This window comes from Bos taurus, chromosome 23, assembly GCF_002263795.3.
Source record: "Bos taurus isolate L1 Dominette 01449 registration number 42190680 breed Hereford chromosome 23, ARS-UCD2.0, whole genome shotgun sequence".
In the NCBI taxonomy this organism is placed as follows: domain Eukaryota; kingdom Metazoa; phylum Chordata; class Mammalia; order Artiodactyla; family Bovidae; genus Bos; species Bos taurus.
The window spans coordinates 44,402,009-44,419,698 of record NC_037350.1 but is presented as its reverse complement, the minus strand read 5'-3'; the positions used below and the strand labels follow the sequence as shown (position 1 = coordinate 44,419,698).

General features: G+C 47.9%; 1 protein-coding gene across 6 annotated transcripts in view; it reads left to right on the top strand.

Moving 5' to 3' along the window:
• Positions 1-1,883: 1,883 nt before the first annotated feature.
• HIVEP1 (HIVEP zinc finger 1) overlaps positions 1,884-17,690 on the top strand; it is a 135,971-nt gene continuing 120,164 nt past the window's right edge. For 2 of the 6 annotated variants that reach the window (XM_024984063.2, XM_024984058.2), the window contains exons 1-2: positions 5,210-5,283; positions 8,965-9,107. In XM_024984063.2, the coding sequence (XP_024839831.1) occupies positions 9,068-9,107 (40 nt within the window). In that variant the 5' untranslated portion in view covers positions 5,210-5,283; positions 8,965-9,067. Of the gene's footprint in view, positions 2,032-5,209; positions 5,880-6,032; positions 6,123-6,829; positions 7,232-8,964; positions 9,108-17,690 lie in introns of those variants that run through there. The other 4 variants (XM_024984059.2, XM_024984061.2, XM_024984060.2 and 1 more) reach the window with 4 other exon arrangements.

Here is a 17,690-nt window from a genome sequence, read left to right as displayed (position 1 = left end):
GCACCCACACAAAGCTAAGCTCTGATGTTCAGTAGATTAGGTGTATTAAATGCATTTTTGACTTATGATATTTTCAAATTACCATGGGTTTACTGGGCACAACACCACTGTAAATCAAGGAAGATCTACGCTACCACTATCTCTGTTGCTACAGAAGTACTACTATTACTACTGTCATTAAAAATACTACCATGAAGATTCTAAATCCAGCAGTAATAATAATTTTCCTTTAAAAGATCATTCTGAGTCCAAAATGTCTCCAAAGAACATGTAGCATCATGACTTAATTCCTTCCTAAGGATGCCCAAGAAAGCTTTCCCCAGGGCATTCAGTCTTCAAAGTTCACATCTCACTAGGAGAGAACACATTCTTCCCATTTGGCTGGGAGTGACAGGCGAATGCCTCTCATTGGGGGCATTCATGGCCTCTTGCTCCCTCTCAAAAGTACCCTAGTTGGGAGGCTGCATTTATATGGCCACCCTTCTTTTTTCCACATTTACTTTGACCTGTGGCTCTAGCCAGAAAATCCATCACACATGTTCACTTGCTCTCACCTTCAAGCTATTTCCCTTGTCTGGAATGCTATTCTCATCCTATTGCCAAAGCATGAACCTTCTCTCCTTCAAAATCCTACTCAGAACTCACCCTCAAGATGAAACTTTCTCTGATAATCCTGCCCTCCACCCAGTCCAGAAAGCTCTCAGCAATCATGTAAGTAACTGTACAGCTTTAATTGGCTCTGTTTATAAGCTTCTTCTTGTATCTTTTTTTCCCTCTAGGTATTTTTTCCATGTGTTTATTCTGTCTCCATTAATTTGTAAACTCCCAGAGGGCAAGGCCTGAACAAGGTCGGTGTTGGCATAAAGTGGATGAATAGTCAGCTGAATGGCAGACTGTGCAATATTTGATTGCTAATCTGTTTAAAAAAAAAAAAAGCATTCTTTGTTAGTGCTCTGTTTGTGATGGTCCTGAGACTGCTAACCTAATGTAAAAATGCATTCAGTTTCTGCTAGTGTCCAGCAAAGATAAAATCAACAGTTATAAGCTTTCCATAATGGGACGGGGAGGGTTCTGGGAGACTCTAACCTGTAAGAATGGTATATAAAGAGCATGTTATTACCCAGTTTATATTCTTCAGATGGCTCAGAGGTGAACAATCTGCCTGCAATACAGGAGACTTGCAGGACACATGAGTTCGATTCCTGGGTCAGGAAGATTCCCTGCAGAAGGAAACGGCAATCCACTCCCGTATTCTTGGCCTGGAGAATCCCCTGGACCGAGGAGCCTGGAGGGCTACAGTCTATGAGGTCGCAAAGAAGTCAGACACGACTGAACGACTCAACAACAAAAAATATTCTTCAGAGGTAACTTGTCTCTCCCAGGCTGCAGGTCTATCTTAGAAGGGAAATCATATTTACTTTCAAAACGGAGATCAGAAAACCAAACAAAGCCTGAGAAAACGTACACCACCACCTTGTAAGTTTGTGCTGAGTGGAGGGAAAATGAATCTGATTCAGAAGGCCTCATTTTTTTTTTTTTTTTTGGTGTGAAGTCTAACAGAAAAAAATGCCACATGGCCCTTCTCCCCGGGATTAACTAGATTGAGGGTTTGTTCATTTCAGTCCAGGTAACAAAAGGGAAGCTTGGGACGGACAGAAGCTCCTTTCTCAAGGCCGGGGCTGAGAAGTGGGAATCCTTCACCGTGACCACCTGCTTCCCTCCCTTCAAACCGGCATTTAAAAGTGCCAAATATCTGTGTATCACTCTGGGCGCGGAGCCCACGGTCTGAACCCAGCGGAGGCGGTGCACCAGATAACATCAAAGCCCCAGGCAGGGGCCAGAAAAGGGGGGGTGCAAAAGCAGACGAGGGAACGAAGCGCCTCCCCCTAGCATTTCCTCTCACGCCCACTTCCAACCTAGGAGGCTTTTGGTTTCTGCTTTTGTTGTTTTTAAAAATTAAAAGTTAAACCCAGGAAGCTGTGGATCAGAGTTTTGTTTGGTTGTTTTGTTTTTTTTTGCGTGGCAGTCCGGGTAAGTTTTCTCTCGGTCCTTTTGTCCGGCTGGGGAAGGAGAGCCTGGGCTCCGGGGGGGCGGGAGGTGGGCACGGTTGGCAGAGCGCGCGGGGCAGGTCTCGTCGCCGGGTCGCCCCGAGGAGGAGGAGGAGGAGGAGGAGGAGGAGGAGGAGGAGGAGGAGGAGGGGATTCGGCCGGTGGACGGGAAGAGCCCGGCGCGCGCCGAGGGCGGAGGGCGGAGGGGAGGGCCGGGCGGCGGCGTGACCCGGCGGCCGGCGGGGAGGAACCCCCGGGATCTCCGCGTGGCGCTGGCGCAGCCGGGCCGCGCGCTGGGCGGAGGGCCGGGGCCGCGGGGCCGCGCCAGGGGGGCGCCCGAGCCGGGCCGGGCCGCGCGGCCGCGTGGGAACTCGGGGCAGGGGTCGCGCGGGCGGAGGCGCTGGGCGCGGCGGCACCGTGGGATCCCCGGACGGAGCCCCGGGGCCCGAGGGGGGAGGAACTGGTGTTCTCCCCAAAGTCTGTGCAGGGAAACCGTGTTCAGAGCCTGCCAGGGCCACTGCCCTCACTTGAACCCCAGTCCCCGAGGGGGGCTCCCTAAGCGTTCGCGCGGCCCGGGGGTGGGCGGTGCAGGCAGAGAGAATCGGGACCCTAGGAGCCCCCGCTCCTTTTTTTTTTTTTTTAGTACGGTGTCCTTCCCCAATGTTCCAGAAGTTTTGACAGTTCAAATTGCTTTTTACCATTCCCATTTCATCTTCTGGTTCAGGAAAAAAAAAAGTCCCCCCCCCCATTCCGTTTATAAGATATAATTTGAGAGACTGTATTTAATTTGCCACAAAATGATTAAAGGCGACTGTAGTTACCTTATAGTTTAGTTGGAGTCCCCTGCAGTCTGATGACTAGGAAGTTAGAATTGTAGGCAGAATTAGGAAAAGAAACTGCATCTAGAAAATTCGGAAATAGAAAATGGGGAAATGTGTCTGTTTCAGAAAAAAGATTACTGTTGATTTGATCTCAAGAAAGGCAAATTGTGAATAGTCCATTGCACAAAAAACTTAACAAACTGAAATGACAAAATTAATCTATTACGACTCCAAATCGCATATTTAATTTGTTAAAAGAGTTCACTGCAATGCCAAATCCCATATAAACCTTGTGTGCACACTGTATATTTGTTATGGTCAGGGCCATTGGGTTAAAAATGTATTGTTAGTAATTTTGATTTAGCCAGTGACACAAAGTAGAGTCGATAATCATCAAGCTACCTTGATTTTTATCCTCTGACAGATGAAGTATACTTTCACATTTAAGTGGATTTTTTTTTCATTCAAGTTTCAAAGTTATATTTACATACGTTTTGTGATTGCAGTCCATTAGATGTCAATTAAATTTCATGACAGATGATTTTATCACATCGAAAATGAAAAAGATTGTATTATTTCATTGCAAGGTTGGAGGCGTAGTGTACTAAACATTATTTCAAATTTAGGTAGCTGTTGGCTGATCTTTGCTTTTGTGACCAAATCTAGTTTTTAATAGGCATATTCCTCCCTTTACAGGACAGTATTTTTGGTTACAAGCTCGCTATTATTGAGTATTCCATTTTTAGTCATTCATATTCTGGTGCATTAAGCTTTTCTAAGCTCAGCTGAGCTAGAGGTAGGATTTCCTCCCAGGAATTTTAGGGGTCAACCCTAGCAAGGAAAACCTAGATATCTTTATGGAAGCCCCAGGGAACAATTCAAGTTTGCACAGATGGCCAGCAGAGTGGGTGTACGGTCGTTCAGCATTTTTATTCCTTAAAAGGGGAAAGCATTTTGGTTTTTATATGAGAATTTTTTCTGCATCAATTTTTTTTGTTTTACCTTATCCCTCCCAAGTTGAGCGTGGCTCCGTTAACCAGTCATTTGTGCCTGCTTCTTTAGGGATACATGTGGAATTTCTGAGCCTCAGACTTTAAACGATAAAGACCTAATGTTCTTTAGGTCTAACCCTGAAAACCTTCGTCATTACCCTGGTCCATCCCGTCCTGATCACTTTTCCATAGAGTTCCAAGCCTTGCTTCCTCCATTGCTTTTTTCTCCCCCTCCTCTATTGCTTTTTTCTCCCCTTCCTCTCTTGCTTTCTAGCACCCGAGGTCAAACTCTGGTTTATGGTAATTACTCCTTCTTCTTTCTTTCTTGCGACCCTGGGGCCAGATCGCCTGCTCAACCCCGAAACTCCCTCTCCAGACCCAAAAGAGCCTTCTCCTTTCGGCCCCTAAACTGTCAAAGCGGAGCCCTAAGGGTTAAACTGCGCTCGCAGCTCGGGCTCTGGGAACCACCGGCGGGCACGGCCGTGGCCTCTGGAATAACCTTGGCTTTCCTCAATCTTTTAATAGAACATCCGCCACCAAAGCGTAGTTTCAGTTCAGGGTTAATAATGTGTCCCCTTCCACCCTTTAACCCAACACCCCGGCCTCCCTCCCGGTTTTTTTTTTTTTTTATAAAGTTGTTTTTCAAAGTTAATGAGTTTCAAGTTTCACAATGACTTTCTCCTTCCCTCCACGCGTTGCTGAGGAAACCCCCTTGGGGTCCCCCCCCGCCCCCGGGCCCGCCCTCTCCCCTCCCCCTCCCGGCAGGGGCGGGGGGCGGGGCTGGGGGACCCCATGACGTCAGCGGTCCGGCCCACATCCTGCTTTAGGAAAGTAAAGAGCCGGTACCGAGCTGCCTCCGCCCCGCCCGTCCCCGCCCCTCTCCCCGGCCCAACCGCCCCCCCGGCCGCGCGGCCCGGCCAGGCCTGCCCGGGGCCGCGTGACCGGCGGGCCCGCCCCTGCGCCCCAGCCGGGCGCCAGTCCCCGAGCCGGCGCGACCCCGGGCTCCCGCCCCTCGCGTCCCTAACTCCGCCCCGGGCCCCCCGCCTCCCGTCGCTGCGGCGGCGGGGCGGGGCGGAGCCGCGGCCCCGGGCTCGCCCGGCCGGGGAGACCCGGGACTCCGATCGGGCCCCAATCCGGGGCGCCCAGCCCGCCCCTAAGCCAGGGCCGGGCCCCGCGGCCGAGCCAGTCCGGCCTGGCCGCCGCGCCCGAGGGTGACCTCGCCGGGGGACGCCCCCCACAGCCCCGCCCGCGCGTCGCAGCCCGCGGTCTCCCCGCCTCCCGCCCCCGGGGATCCCCTGCCGCCCCGCCCAGCCGCGGGAAAGCCTCCGACCTTCGCCCTCCCTCCCCCGCGCCGCCCCGGCCCGCGCTCCTCGCGTCGCCCCTAAAGACGCTAAACGTGCCCTACTCTGCCCCCGGGGAGAGGTAAAAAAGCCCGCGCCCGCCCTCCTCGCCCCTCTCCCTGGCCCCGGGGGCGCCCACCCACCCGCCCCGGGGGTCCGCCCGCCCCGGGGGTCCGCCCGCCCCGCCTCGCCGCGGTGCGCGCCCCCCACCCCCACCCCGGACACCCGCTCCCCGGCGGCGGTCATGCCGCGGCCCCGGGCGCCGGCGAGCGCGGCCGCCTCTCCCGCCCGGCGCCTGCGGCCCCCGCCCGCGCGCCCCGTGCTCCCCCCGCCGCCCCCCGGCCGGCTCCCCTGTTTAATATTTCAGAGCTGGGCGGTGAGAGTGCCAGTCGCCGGCCTTTAGTGGCGGCAGCGGCTGCTGCTGCTGCTGCTGCTGGGGCGGCGGCGGCGGGGAGGGGGCCGGAGCCGGGGGTTGGGGGGGCCCCGGGAGCCGCCGCGGGAGGAGGTTCTGTTTGTGTTTGGGGTTGTCAAGTGAAGGAGGGCGCCCAGCCGCCGCCGCCGCCGCCGCCGCCGCCGCGCGGTGGTCGCGGAGATTCCGAGCTGCGGCCGCCGCCATCAGCAGCGCAGCTCCGGGGCTGGCTGCAGCGGCGGCAGCCCCGCCGGGCGTCCTGGCAGCAGGTTCGGCGCGCGGGCTCCGCGGGCGGGGGGCGCTGCCGCTGGGAGGTGGGGGCGGCGGCGTGGGGAGGGGGTGGGGGCAGGACCACGTCCCTCTCCGCGGGCGCGCGAGTGTGTGTGTGTGTGTGTGTGTGTGCGTGTGTGTGCAACCGCCGACCTTGCAGAGGGGATGGCTGCGCGTGCGGGAGACACTTGCCACTTCTGGGCGCCCTCGCGGCCCGAGCTGCGGTCCTGCGAGCAGAGCAGGTACGGAGGGACCCAGCCTCCCCAGCCGCGTTCCAGACGCGGGCGCATTTTCCAAGAGGCTGGCGGTGGGGGTGGGGGTGGGGGTGGGGTGGGGGGTGAGGGAGACCAGGCCTCGGCTTCCCAACCTCCCGGCTTTGTGGCTTGCTTTTTTTTCCCCCCTCCTTTCGTTCTTTGCTCGAAGTGCCTGTTTACTCCCAGCCACCTGGGTAGTTTTCTTTCCGGGTTGGGAGTACGCGCCCGCAGCACAGTGGGGTGGGGTGGGGGCGCGGGTCGGCTCCGGATCGCTCGGGGGTCGGGCTGGCGGAGGAGTTGCTGCTGGAGAGGGGAGGGGACGGGAGGGGAGGGGGCGGCGGCGGCGGCGGCGGCGAGGAGGAGTCTCCGGGCTGCCGCGCTCGCCTCCTCTCGTCCTGTTCCTCCTCCTGCCGCTCTCCGCATTCACTCTGGGCTCCTTCCTGAGCTGGCACTTCCATCCCTCCCCCCCCACCCCCCCTCCTGGCATGCGAAGCGCTTTGTTCAGTGCAGCGTTGCAGAGGGGTTTTCCCAGGCTCCGCCCTCCACATTCATTCATGTTTTTTCTCCTTGCAACTGTCTTTACGCTTTTTGATCGTGTCATGTTTTTGCTCCATGTAGTATTTATCTCTTTTGCTGTAAGGGAACCGGTTCATCACTCATCTTCCTCGCTACAATGCTGCTGTCTTTGGAAATACTCAGTCCTCCTCCCCCCTCCCCCCCTCCCACCCCAAGGATTTACACTGGGATGGATAGCTGGGCTCAGTGGGGAGGCAGTGAGCAAGGTAGCGGAAAGCTGTTACTGATTGGAAATTTGTATGTGCAAATTGGAATATTTTTTGTGCAGGTTCCTCATCTTTTAGTGTCACGTGATTGAATTACAGTCGGAGTTCACGCTTTAAAAACTTCTAAATATCGTGACCATTTAAAAGCTTTAAGTTGGGAGTTGAGCATTCCTACAATTTATTCGGCCTTGACGTCTGTAAATTCTCTCTTGAATCAGCAGCTTCGTCAGTTGAATGGTGGATGCTGTTAATGCAGGGCGTTGTGGAGCCGTATCTTTTATAGATCGTGTAGCACAGCGCTGGATGAAGTCCACAGTATGGGACCATCATATTTTATATTCTTTCCCATGCAGTTCACAAATTGCACATAATGTTTTTGTACAGTGCCTGCATACAGCCTTATCAAGGATAAACTACTGAAGTTAATTATAGCCTTCTTTCCTTCTATTCTCTGCTGTATTGAAACCATACATTTCTAAAACCTTATACTGGTTATTAGATACAGTCTTTCCCACACAGGCATTCTTAAGAAGAATTAATATTTGTTATTTTTGTGTGCCAGCAGTAAGCAAAGCATCCACATGGTCCCTTCAACCACCCATTGTGGGGGAATACTATTTCCTTGTTTTACAGTTGGGAAATCTGATCCTCAGAGAGGTTAAGTGCCTTAAACGAGTCCACACAGCAAGCTTTGAGCCCAGTCTGATTTGACACCGAAATATTTATTAACAGTTGTGACTTGTGCAATAGAGCCTCTTGAGTAAACCCCCTGGAATAGGTCTTACTTCCAGCCAGGAAGTAAGCGCTGAGGGTCCCTGAGTCAGGGGGTGCCATGTTTCTTAGTTACTGACTATGGACTCAGTTCCTTTGCCTCTTTCTCTTTTAATTTTCTTATCTATAAAATGGATAAATGATAGTTACCTAAGCAGTTACCATTAGGGTTAATTTAGGTAATGTGTAGGAAGTACATAGGCACACAGTAGATTGTCAATAAGTATTTGCTTTTTTTTTTCTTCTACAGTATTGGATGTTATAAAAGTCTTAAAGCGTTTCTGTTCCATTCTTGTGTCATTGCTTAGCGATTAAATATAGTTTCACATTCAGCATTGTCATCACGGGCTTTGTTTATCAGTTGTATTGCAGGAAGTTAAAACTAAGATTTTAGCTCAAGGATCCTCGAGTATCTCCTGGGAATCTTTCTGGGAAAGAGATGATTTAGTTTTGGATTAGTGTTTTGGCATATTGTATTTGAAATTGCACTTTTTAAGATGTGTAAGTCAGGTCACGGTTATGCTGCAGTAACAAATAAGTCCCGAACCTCAGTGCTTAAATCAGCAAAGATCTCTTTTATGTTTCTGCACCATGATCCTGTTGCATTGGCAGGAGCTCAGCTCCGTGTTGTCAGACTTGCTGTCTAGAACAGTGCCTGTTCTTACGGCAGAGGAGGAAGAGAGCACTGGGGGATCTTACTTTGATAACTAAACGCAAAGCCTGAAAATGACGCCTGTCTCTCCACTCACAGGTTATTGGCTGGAACTGGTCACACATTCTGGCTCAACACAGGGAAGCAAAAAGAACAGTCCAACAGGAGCCTCGAATGGAAAACCACAATAGTGGGAGAACAGCCCCAATGGCAGCCACACTTATTTACCGAATTAACCCAGTAACACAAAATGAACAAAACATGGTCCTTGTCCCTAAGAAATTTATAAATGGGCAGGCATGTACTGTATACAGCAAAACCCTTTTATAACCTCGTGATGTTGCTTTAAAATACAGTTCACTGAATTTTTTCACTCTTTTTTTGTTAAAGGTACAGTGATTTTTTCCCCCCACCCCATGTTCTTACTGGGGAAGCCCAGATAATGACAAAATGACATGTATTGTGTTTAATTAAAAGTAAGTCATCTTTTGCAGGGGCTTTCAGGTCGGTTACCTTTTGTTGAGTTTAGAGCAGTGCTGTATTATGCCATAACTTCTGAAGTGTCTTTTTCCTTTGAAAGTAGTGAAAAAGAGTAAAACATAACTTTTTTTTTTTTCTTTTTTAGCACATGGATTAATTGATGGACCTTGGGTTTATGGAGCTACCTTTTCATGACCTGCTTTTCCTACAGTTTCTAAGAAGAAAAGGGGGCCTCTGAATCAAAGAAGATGCCTCGAACTAAACAGATTCATCCCAGAAATCTAAGAGGTAGGGCTCTGCATTAGTGGGAAGGAGGGTTTGTAATAAGTCTTTAATCAAGTGTCTCTTCGGTGGCAGCAAAGGCAGCTTGTGAGATGGTGACCCAGCCTGGTGGTGGGTCAGTTCCCCCTGTTCTGTTCCTCTCGCGCTCGCTGCACAATTCCTGTCTCTCAGGAGACGCTTCAGAAATATTTGTTGAATGAATTCATTGGATTCAACAGAATTACAATGCCTTCCCAACCATTAGGGTGGGTATTAAAGTCTGAGATTTACTGTCTATCAACAGGTTCCTTTTTGGATTGAAGAATCAGAAATAAATGGTCACCTCTTCTTTGCCCACTGGATCACCTTGAATTACTTTTTTTCACCCTTCCCGCACACTTGTTTTGAGATTTATTTTTGTAGCAGCGTTATATTAGCTTGAGAAGTGGAGAGGCGTAGTTGGCATTAACGCAGACCATTATGTGCAGAACCCAGAAAATAGGTACACCAACGTATATAGGGAAGCAGTCAAAAAACATATATATATGTTTATTATATATACATTTCATATCAAAATGAGCATTTCCTTTTAACTGTGAAGAGGTACTTTAGTATTAAGAAAGCCAGCCTATTTTAGCTTATTGTTTTAAAAGATTTGTATTGTTCTAATGTGTTTTATCCACTGGGAACAGCAATTATCTTTTATATTTAACTTAGGAGATAAAAGTATAGCAGTGTTTTAAGCAAAGAACTGTTAAAGCAAATAATTCCAACCTGAGTAAAGTATCTTATGAAATATTTACTATTACAGAAAAAAATATTCTCAAGCACATGCAAGGTAAGAAATGACTTAAATTGGACAAATTAATCAAGAATGTTCCTTGGTGAAGTAATTCGGCCGGTGCCTGTAAGGTGGTGGTTGAAAATGTGGCCAGTTATGGGGCTTCCTTGAGTCTGCAAACAGTGCTTGTAAGTGGGCTAGAAGTCTCTGCTGGCTCAGGTGAACACCTTGGCCCGAGTTCAAATGGATGATTCTAGCACCAGTGTTCAATGAGGTGATGATTCAGAGGGAGTACAGTGAGTGTTGTATGTCAGAGTCAGATGTTAGGGTCGCATAGAAAATGTTGCAGACTGACTGTGTATTTGTCTGTCTCTTGCACTAGAATCTGAGTGCCTCTGAAGTCAGGACTTGGTCTCATTTACTTCTATAGGCAGAGCCTTCATGCTCACAGCCAGCTGGGGCAGGCGTTTGGAGTCCCAAGCCTAGCTTTTATAAGTTACCTGTCCGGAGAGGGTGCCCTGTTCCTGTTGATCCATGTGCTCAAAGGCAACCTTGGGGCTGACAGGGGCCCCAGCCCAGCACAGCTCCTTGCAGCTAAAAGGAGGCCACACATTTGTTGAAAGAATGAATGCATGATTGATTTGAAAGTATCATTCATTAGATCATAAGCACCAAATGCTTGTTTTTCATATTATAATATATCCTTGTTTTTTAAAATTGGAGGATAAATGGTTTACAATGTTGTGTTCGTTTCTGTCCCACAACATCTTTGCGTCAGTCATAAGGGGCTTGGATACCCTCGTCTTGAGCCTCCCTCCCACCCCGCCCACCATCCCACCCCTCTCGGTCTCACAGAGCACCAGGCTGAGCTCCCTGTGTTTCATAGCAGCTGCTCACTAGCTCTTGTATATACGGTAGCGTATATATGTCAGTGTTACTCTCTCAGTTCATCCCACCCTCTCCTTCCCCTGCTGTGTCCACAAGTCGGTTCTCTACGTCTGTGTCTCTATGCATGCCATAAAATACATCCTTTATTATATCCTAGATAACTTGGCTGTCTAGAGAAATGCAGATTTTTAGGCCATAGTCTTTTCCTTTTTGTATCAAATGAATGTACAGCTCAGTAGGTGTTCGCTGAACGTCCTCCTGTGTCCCAGGCCACAGGGATGAACTGATCGTCAGAGGCAGGCCATGCGAGAGGACGCTGGGGGAGAGAGCAGCCTTTCGGAGATTCCCTCAGAGCGTGGGCGTCAGGTTGCAGCCCAGTCTTGGGGGCTGGTTTGGAGAGGGGCAGGGTGGGAAGGAAAGGTAACCTCTGAACTGAGTTCTTAAGGCTTAGAGGTGACCCAGGAAGCTGTCAGGACAACGGGAGTACATTTCATCCTGGGGTAAGAGCTGGCGAAGCCGCTTGGGATCCAGGCTCGTCTAAGTTATGTCCAGGAGCATCAGAAAAAGCAGGAAGGGGGAGGCTGGAGTAGAAGAACTGGGAGGAGTCAGATTATGAAGATCCATGAAATGTGTCTAAGTTCATAGAGGATGGAAAATGAAAGGTTTTAATAGGAAAACTTGCTTGTTTTCCGAAACTAAGATGTTTTTAAAGTTCTCAACAAGAACTTGGGATAAATTGTGTTCAGGCCCATGGGTGAGAGTCTAAAGTGTTACGATCTCTCAGCCACTGAAGAGAAGACCAGAGTGGATTAGCACAGATGATGAAGTGACTTTGCTAAAGCAACCTGGGTGGACTGGCAGGTTGGGCAGGGCCAGGGGAGGGGGCTTCATGGAAGGCGTGATGCTTGAGCCAGCCAGCTCATTCATCTGAGGAGGAGGAGGGCCAAGCTGTTCCCATTGGGGAGGCCCAAGTAAGCAGAGCACAAAGGCAGGAACACCTTTACAATTTCCGCTTTCCTTCTGAAAACGTGTGTGAGGACTCTGTCCCCGGGCACAGTTTGGGGGTTAAAGTGAGCAAGTGAACAATAGCTACTGAAATGAAGTTTTCAGCATTTCTTGCTGACCCTTGAACAACAAGGTTTTGAACTGCATGGGTCCGTGTGTGTGGATGTTTCTCCGCCGTGGGTTGGGTGAATTCTCAGATGTGGAATCTCTGGGTACTGAGGGCTGACTCTACGAGGCCATTTTATTTATGGGACTTGGGCATCCTCAGAGGGTGGTATTTCTAGAGGCCCAGACCCAGGACCCTGCAGATGCCGAGGGATGACTGTGTTTGTATCTCAGTTGTGGGGTACATCTGAAGTACCACACTTGCGTCGCTTTACCTATATCCTCTGCTTCGGCTTCCAGCAGCCCTGTCTCGTGAAGTTAACTCTGCCGTGGGGAGAGACCAGCTCATCACTCACCCTCTGGGCGGTGTCCTCTCAGGGGTTTCTATGAAACACATCGCCTCTTTTGAGGCTTCCTCAGAAAATAGCCTGAGAAGTACTTTTCTTGTGCTAGGTCATTAAGTCAGTAATTAAAACTTTATACTTAAATCTGAAATCATATATTAATTTTGCTTCCATGGCAGTTTCCAAATATAATTTTTCTTTGGTTTATCGTTGGTCCTTCAGCTGGGGTTGGTATAGTCCCACCGACGTTCAGAGTCACAGGATAAATGTATGCAACTTTCTAGAATTTGAAGTTTCCTTGGAACAAGCACGTATGTGTGTGTGTGGAAGAGTGTATTTGTGTATTGAGGTGTCACACATGTATAAAGAAATACGTACAGGGCTCTGTCATGGAGAAGCATAAATGATTTGCCTGGATTTAAATTAGGCACGGGCTTTCCTGGTGGTGTTAGTGGTAAAGAACCCTCCTGCCAGTGCAGGAGACACAAGAGACAAGGGTTTGATCCCTGGGTGGGGAGGATCCCCTGGAGGAGGATGGCATGGCAGCCCACTCCCCACTCCGTGTTCTTGGAGAATCCCATGGACAGAGGAGCCTGGCGGTCTGCAGTTCATGGGGTCGCCCAGAGTCGGACACAACTGAGCGACTTGGTGGACACGAAAGTCAGGCACAGGCTGTGCTCCCCTAAGGAGATGGCATTTGCCTCTCTCTGATGATGGAGGTTCTTCAGTGTAAGAGCAGGAGAAGAACTGGTGCATTAAGGGTGGGACATGAGTTTGGGGTGTAACTAAGTCAGAGTTCTCTATCTGATGGTGACCTGTCGAGTGTGAGAGTGGGGTTGGCTGAGTTCTGGTCTCTTCTCCTCGGGCCATGTAAACCAGGCGGGACCTTTGTCCTTAATGCCTGCCTGCATGGTGTGTGTGTTGGGGGGAGGAGGGAACATAGAGCCTTAACGGTGACATTTCCTTTGTGAGGTTGAATAGGAATTTCTGAAGGGCACGAGAGGTGGGCTTGGTGTTTGGAAGAAAAGCTTTATGTGTTGTCCCAGGCGAAGGGCTCCTGGCCGGCATGTGGGAGACCAGCTGCAATCGGGTCCTGATGAATGTGAACGTGACCGTGCCTCCCTCCGCATCAGTCCTTCCCTACCAATGAGCGCCTTCCCGGGTCTTTACTGGGACTCCTGGGTAACGTGGAATGGAGGAACTGGGGACTTGCAGGTTCCATCTGTCCTCTTTAGATAAAGAGCTGTTTTTGTGCTCTGCCAATCACCACTGTGAAAGTTTCAAAGCTTTGGGGGAAAAAAAAAATAGAAAATAGGTGTTAACCGTTTTTAGTTGTATTTAGGCCCAGGGTTTCAAAGGCTCATCGGCTTGAAGATTGGAAATCAGTGTGGAAAATACTAAGTATTAACCTTTGCAAAACATATTTTTGAGAATTTGGTGGGGCTGTTTTTCATTTTTATTGGTTGAGTGCATTTGGCTCTGAACCCACTGCAGAAGACGAGGGCTTTTTTTTTTTCTGCTCCGAGCTCCAGCTGTATCATAAGGTGAGAAGGAACACTTAGGAGGGTTATCAGAGCGTGGCTAAGACCCACAGGTGGGGTCTGTGGATGCCCATCACCTTGGAAAATGAGGTCCAAAGCCTTGAACTTAGCTGGGGCACACTCTCCTCGCCCTGGCCTTGTTCCTCTGTGTGTCTGATGGACGGCCGTTCTCCATCTCCGGAGCTCAGCGTGCAAACTGAGCATTTCCCAGCATTTCCACGTGGCCCGTCTCTCTGGACAGTGTCCTTCCCCTTCTGCTTCCACTGTTTCCTTACTCTATGTGAGAGGTGTGTCCGCTGAAGAGTTCACTTCTTCAAGTTTCCTCCGCTTTCCTCCTCTCCCGCTGCTACCCCTATCCCTGGGATACAGTGGGTTTCCATTGCTTGTGTCTACAGGTGGCTTGTTGTACTTTGTTATTCCATCCTCATTTTTCTACAGGGACTTCACTGGCAGTCCAGTGGTGAAGACTTTGCCTTCCAACGCAGGGGATGTGCGTTTGATCCCTGGTCAGGGAGCTAAGATTGAGCATGCTTCCTGGCCACAAAATCAAAACGTAAACCGCAGAAGCAATATCGTACCAAACTCGGTAAAGACTTATTACTAGTAATTCTGTAGGCCTGCCATCTTAGCTGGGTGAATCATGTGTCAGAAGAGACAGTTTTAGTCTTCTGTGCTCAGCAAAATTGCATTCATGTTAGCTTTTTAGCAAACTACAGGTTTGTACTCTTGAAATTTGTTTATGTTTTTGAACCTTAAGTAGCAAATTCTTCTTATATTTGGTAGCCTCTGATTAGGAAACCTGCTCTAATACAAATTTTGAAGCGCTCCAAGCAGATGAAGCAGGTGGTTATTACTAACTTCTGTTTCATGTGGAATTTTGCCGTAGGATTTCTAGCATTCATCCCCTTAGTACTTTCAGTTAATATAATGGTGAAGAGTTTGGCTTTATGCTATCACGGACTAGCCGGTGGCCTTGGGCAAGCTGGGAGTGTTGGTTTCCTCTGTCTGTAAAACAGAGATAATGCATGTGAAGATTCGACGATGTGTAAGCATTTGGGACAATGCCTGACACTGGATAGACACTCAGTCCGGGGACCTGTGTGTTACTTTCGGTGAAAAACTGGTTTATGTCCGACTCTTGAGTTACACACAGAACACCAGGGAATACCTGTGTGAAGCCTCTACCTGCATTTTGAAAACTGCATAAAGGAGGCTGCATCTGTGCTCAGCGTTGATCACTGGTATCCCTCCTCCTTGTCCTGACTCCTCAGGGCTTGGGATCTGGAAGAGAGAGGTCAGTGCAGACAGTCATTCGGGGAGGAAAATTCTTAGCCGCCATGCTGCCGCTGAACTCATTCAAACCTCAGCTCCTATTTTGACAGCGCTGAGTGAAGTAAAACTGGTTATTTGTTCTGTCTGCATGCAGTTCTCAGGCCACTGATTGCGAGGTCTTCTGTTTTATTATCATTGCACTGTTGTTAAAGATGATGTCGCCGTCACGTGGGAGAGCAGTGACATTCTCTGGTTCTTCACTACCAGATACATCTACCGAATACATCTGGTAGATGTGGTCCCATCTCTCCATTCCCTGGCTCCTCCTGTGGGAGACCGCAGAACCCAGCTGGGACCCCAGGTGTAAGCTCATAAGTGACTGTTTGCGTTTACTATCAGTGTGTTGACAGGAGCCCACTCTAGTGATTGTTTTGTAAAATCTGACTGTGAATAAAATCTTACGTTTTCTTGTTATGTGGGGATTATTTGATTGAGCTTTTATCTATAGAATAGGCTGAATTTTGATGATTTTTCAGATGTAATTCCAGCTGCTTGTGTGGTGTTTTTTTTACATTTGAATGTTAGGTCAGCACTTCTGTGCCGACAGCCTCAAGATTCGAGACGTTAGAAATTTTGTAGGGCAAACCATCCCATGGCTTGTAAAAATAAATTCTGTATATGACTGTAGCTAGAAAGGAAATATAGAACAAAATATAGTTTTGATGAGAAAGGTGAAAAAGCAGTTGCACTTATTAGGAACTTTCACGTAAGTAGCTGATATTATTTAGTTGGACGAGGATAAAAATAGAAGAGTAGACTGAATATAGCAAGCCACTTATTTTTCTTTATTTCAGATAATTATTTTTCAGCTCATGTTGAAAGCTTATCTGATGCTCTTTGAATGCTTATTAACATTAAGCAAATGCTTTTCTCTTTTTAAAAGCAAATATAAAATGTAATAATGTGATTAATCAGAGTAATGACTTTATTTTAGAACATTGTTGCAGAAAATATGTTCTGATGAGGAATAATTTTATCTTACCATAGAACAGAAAGATACATAATATGCTTAAAACCCTTGGTCATATGCATAGGTGTTAAAGCCACACATTTTAGAATGCAATGTAATTTAAGTGAGTCTGCGCTAAAGTTGATTCTTATGTTATCTGAAAAAATATTTTATAAATTAATTAAGCACCTTATTTTTTCATTTATATTTTTAGTTCTTTTAAAACATTCAAGCGGTATTTTTTGAATATTCAGTTCAGTTCAGTCGCTTAGTTGTGTCCAACTCTTTGCGACCCCGTGGACTGCAGCACGCCAGGCTTCCCTGTATATCACTAACTCCTGGAGTTTACTCAAACTCACGTCCATAGAGTTGGTGATGCCATCCAACCATCTCATCCTCTGTCGTCCCTGTCTCCTCCTGCCTTAAGTCTTTCGCAGCATCAGGGTCTTTTTCCAGTGAGTCAGTTCTTCTCATCAGGTGGCCAAAGTATTGGGGTTTCAGCTTCCGCATCAGTCCTTCCAATGAATATTCAGGACTGATCTCCTTTAAGATGTACTGGTTGGATCTCCTTGCAGTCCAAGGGACTCTCAAGAGTCCTCCTCCAACACCACAGTTCAAAAGCATCAATTCTTCAGCACTCAGCTTTCTTTATAGTCCAGCTCTCACATCCATACATGACTACTGGAAAAACCATAGAATATTAATAATGTTCCAGTGACAAATGACATGAAGCTCTTCTTATGAAGCACTGGGTGTTTGTAAGACTGTTAGCCATTGTTCACCATAGCACTACAGCTTATCACCAAATAGAGTCCTTTCTTCCCAGTACTCAAATCATTATTTAAGAAGGAAGTTCTTTCTGACCATTAAGCATAAAGTTTATACTTGGTGCAATATTGTATTAACTTTGACCTTTTAAAAAAATAACTTTAGAAGGAAGACTTTTCAGAAGGTTCTTAGATATTTTCTAGAACAACTTTTGTTCTAGAATATTCTAAGGCTGTGCTGCCTTGCAAAAGTATTTAGAAAGTATGTAGTGATCACAAAATAGTTGGCTGCTGTGGAATAGCAGTCACAGAATACAAGATGGAACTATAGTAGTCCAAGAGTTATTATACCCACTTAATTGATACAAAAGTTGATTTTTATGGTACTCAGGTGCCTATGTGATTAGAGTATGAGTTTGCTCAAGTTTATTTATTGTTTTATATTTTGAAATGTGCATATTTATATGTGTGCTTAGTTATATGTGCTTGTCTTCCAACTCTTTCAGATTCTCCAGTGAAGAAAAAGATATAATCAGCATCTAGCCATTTAATATTTCCGTATCCAAATAGGAGTTGATCAAACATACGGGGCAGTGTTTGATAGTTTAAAAATCAATAAAAATGATCTGAGCTGTGACACAGGGACTTGGAAGGTGGTTAAACGGTGTCAGCGAGCTCTCTCTCCCACCCCTCGTTTCTCATACGCCTTTCCAAGAGAAGTCTTAAATTTTACAGCCGGGAAAGGACGAACCTTAGATACTTAGTTCATCTTCCTCATTTTACAGATGAGAAAGTTGGGCAGAGAAGTTTAAGTGAATTGATCTCCAGCAGCTATTTAATGTCTTGTTTGAGATGATATTTGTGGAGTGGTCTTTAAATTTTTTTTCTTAATCATATT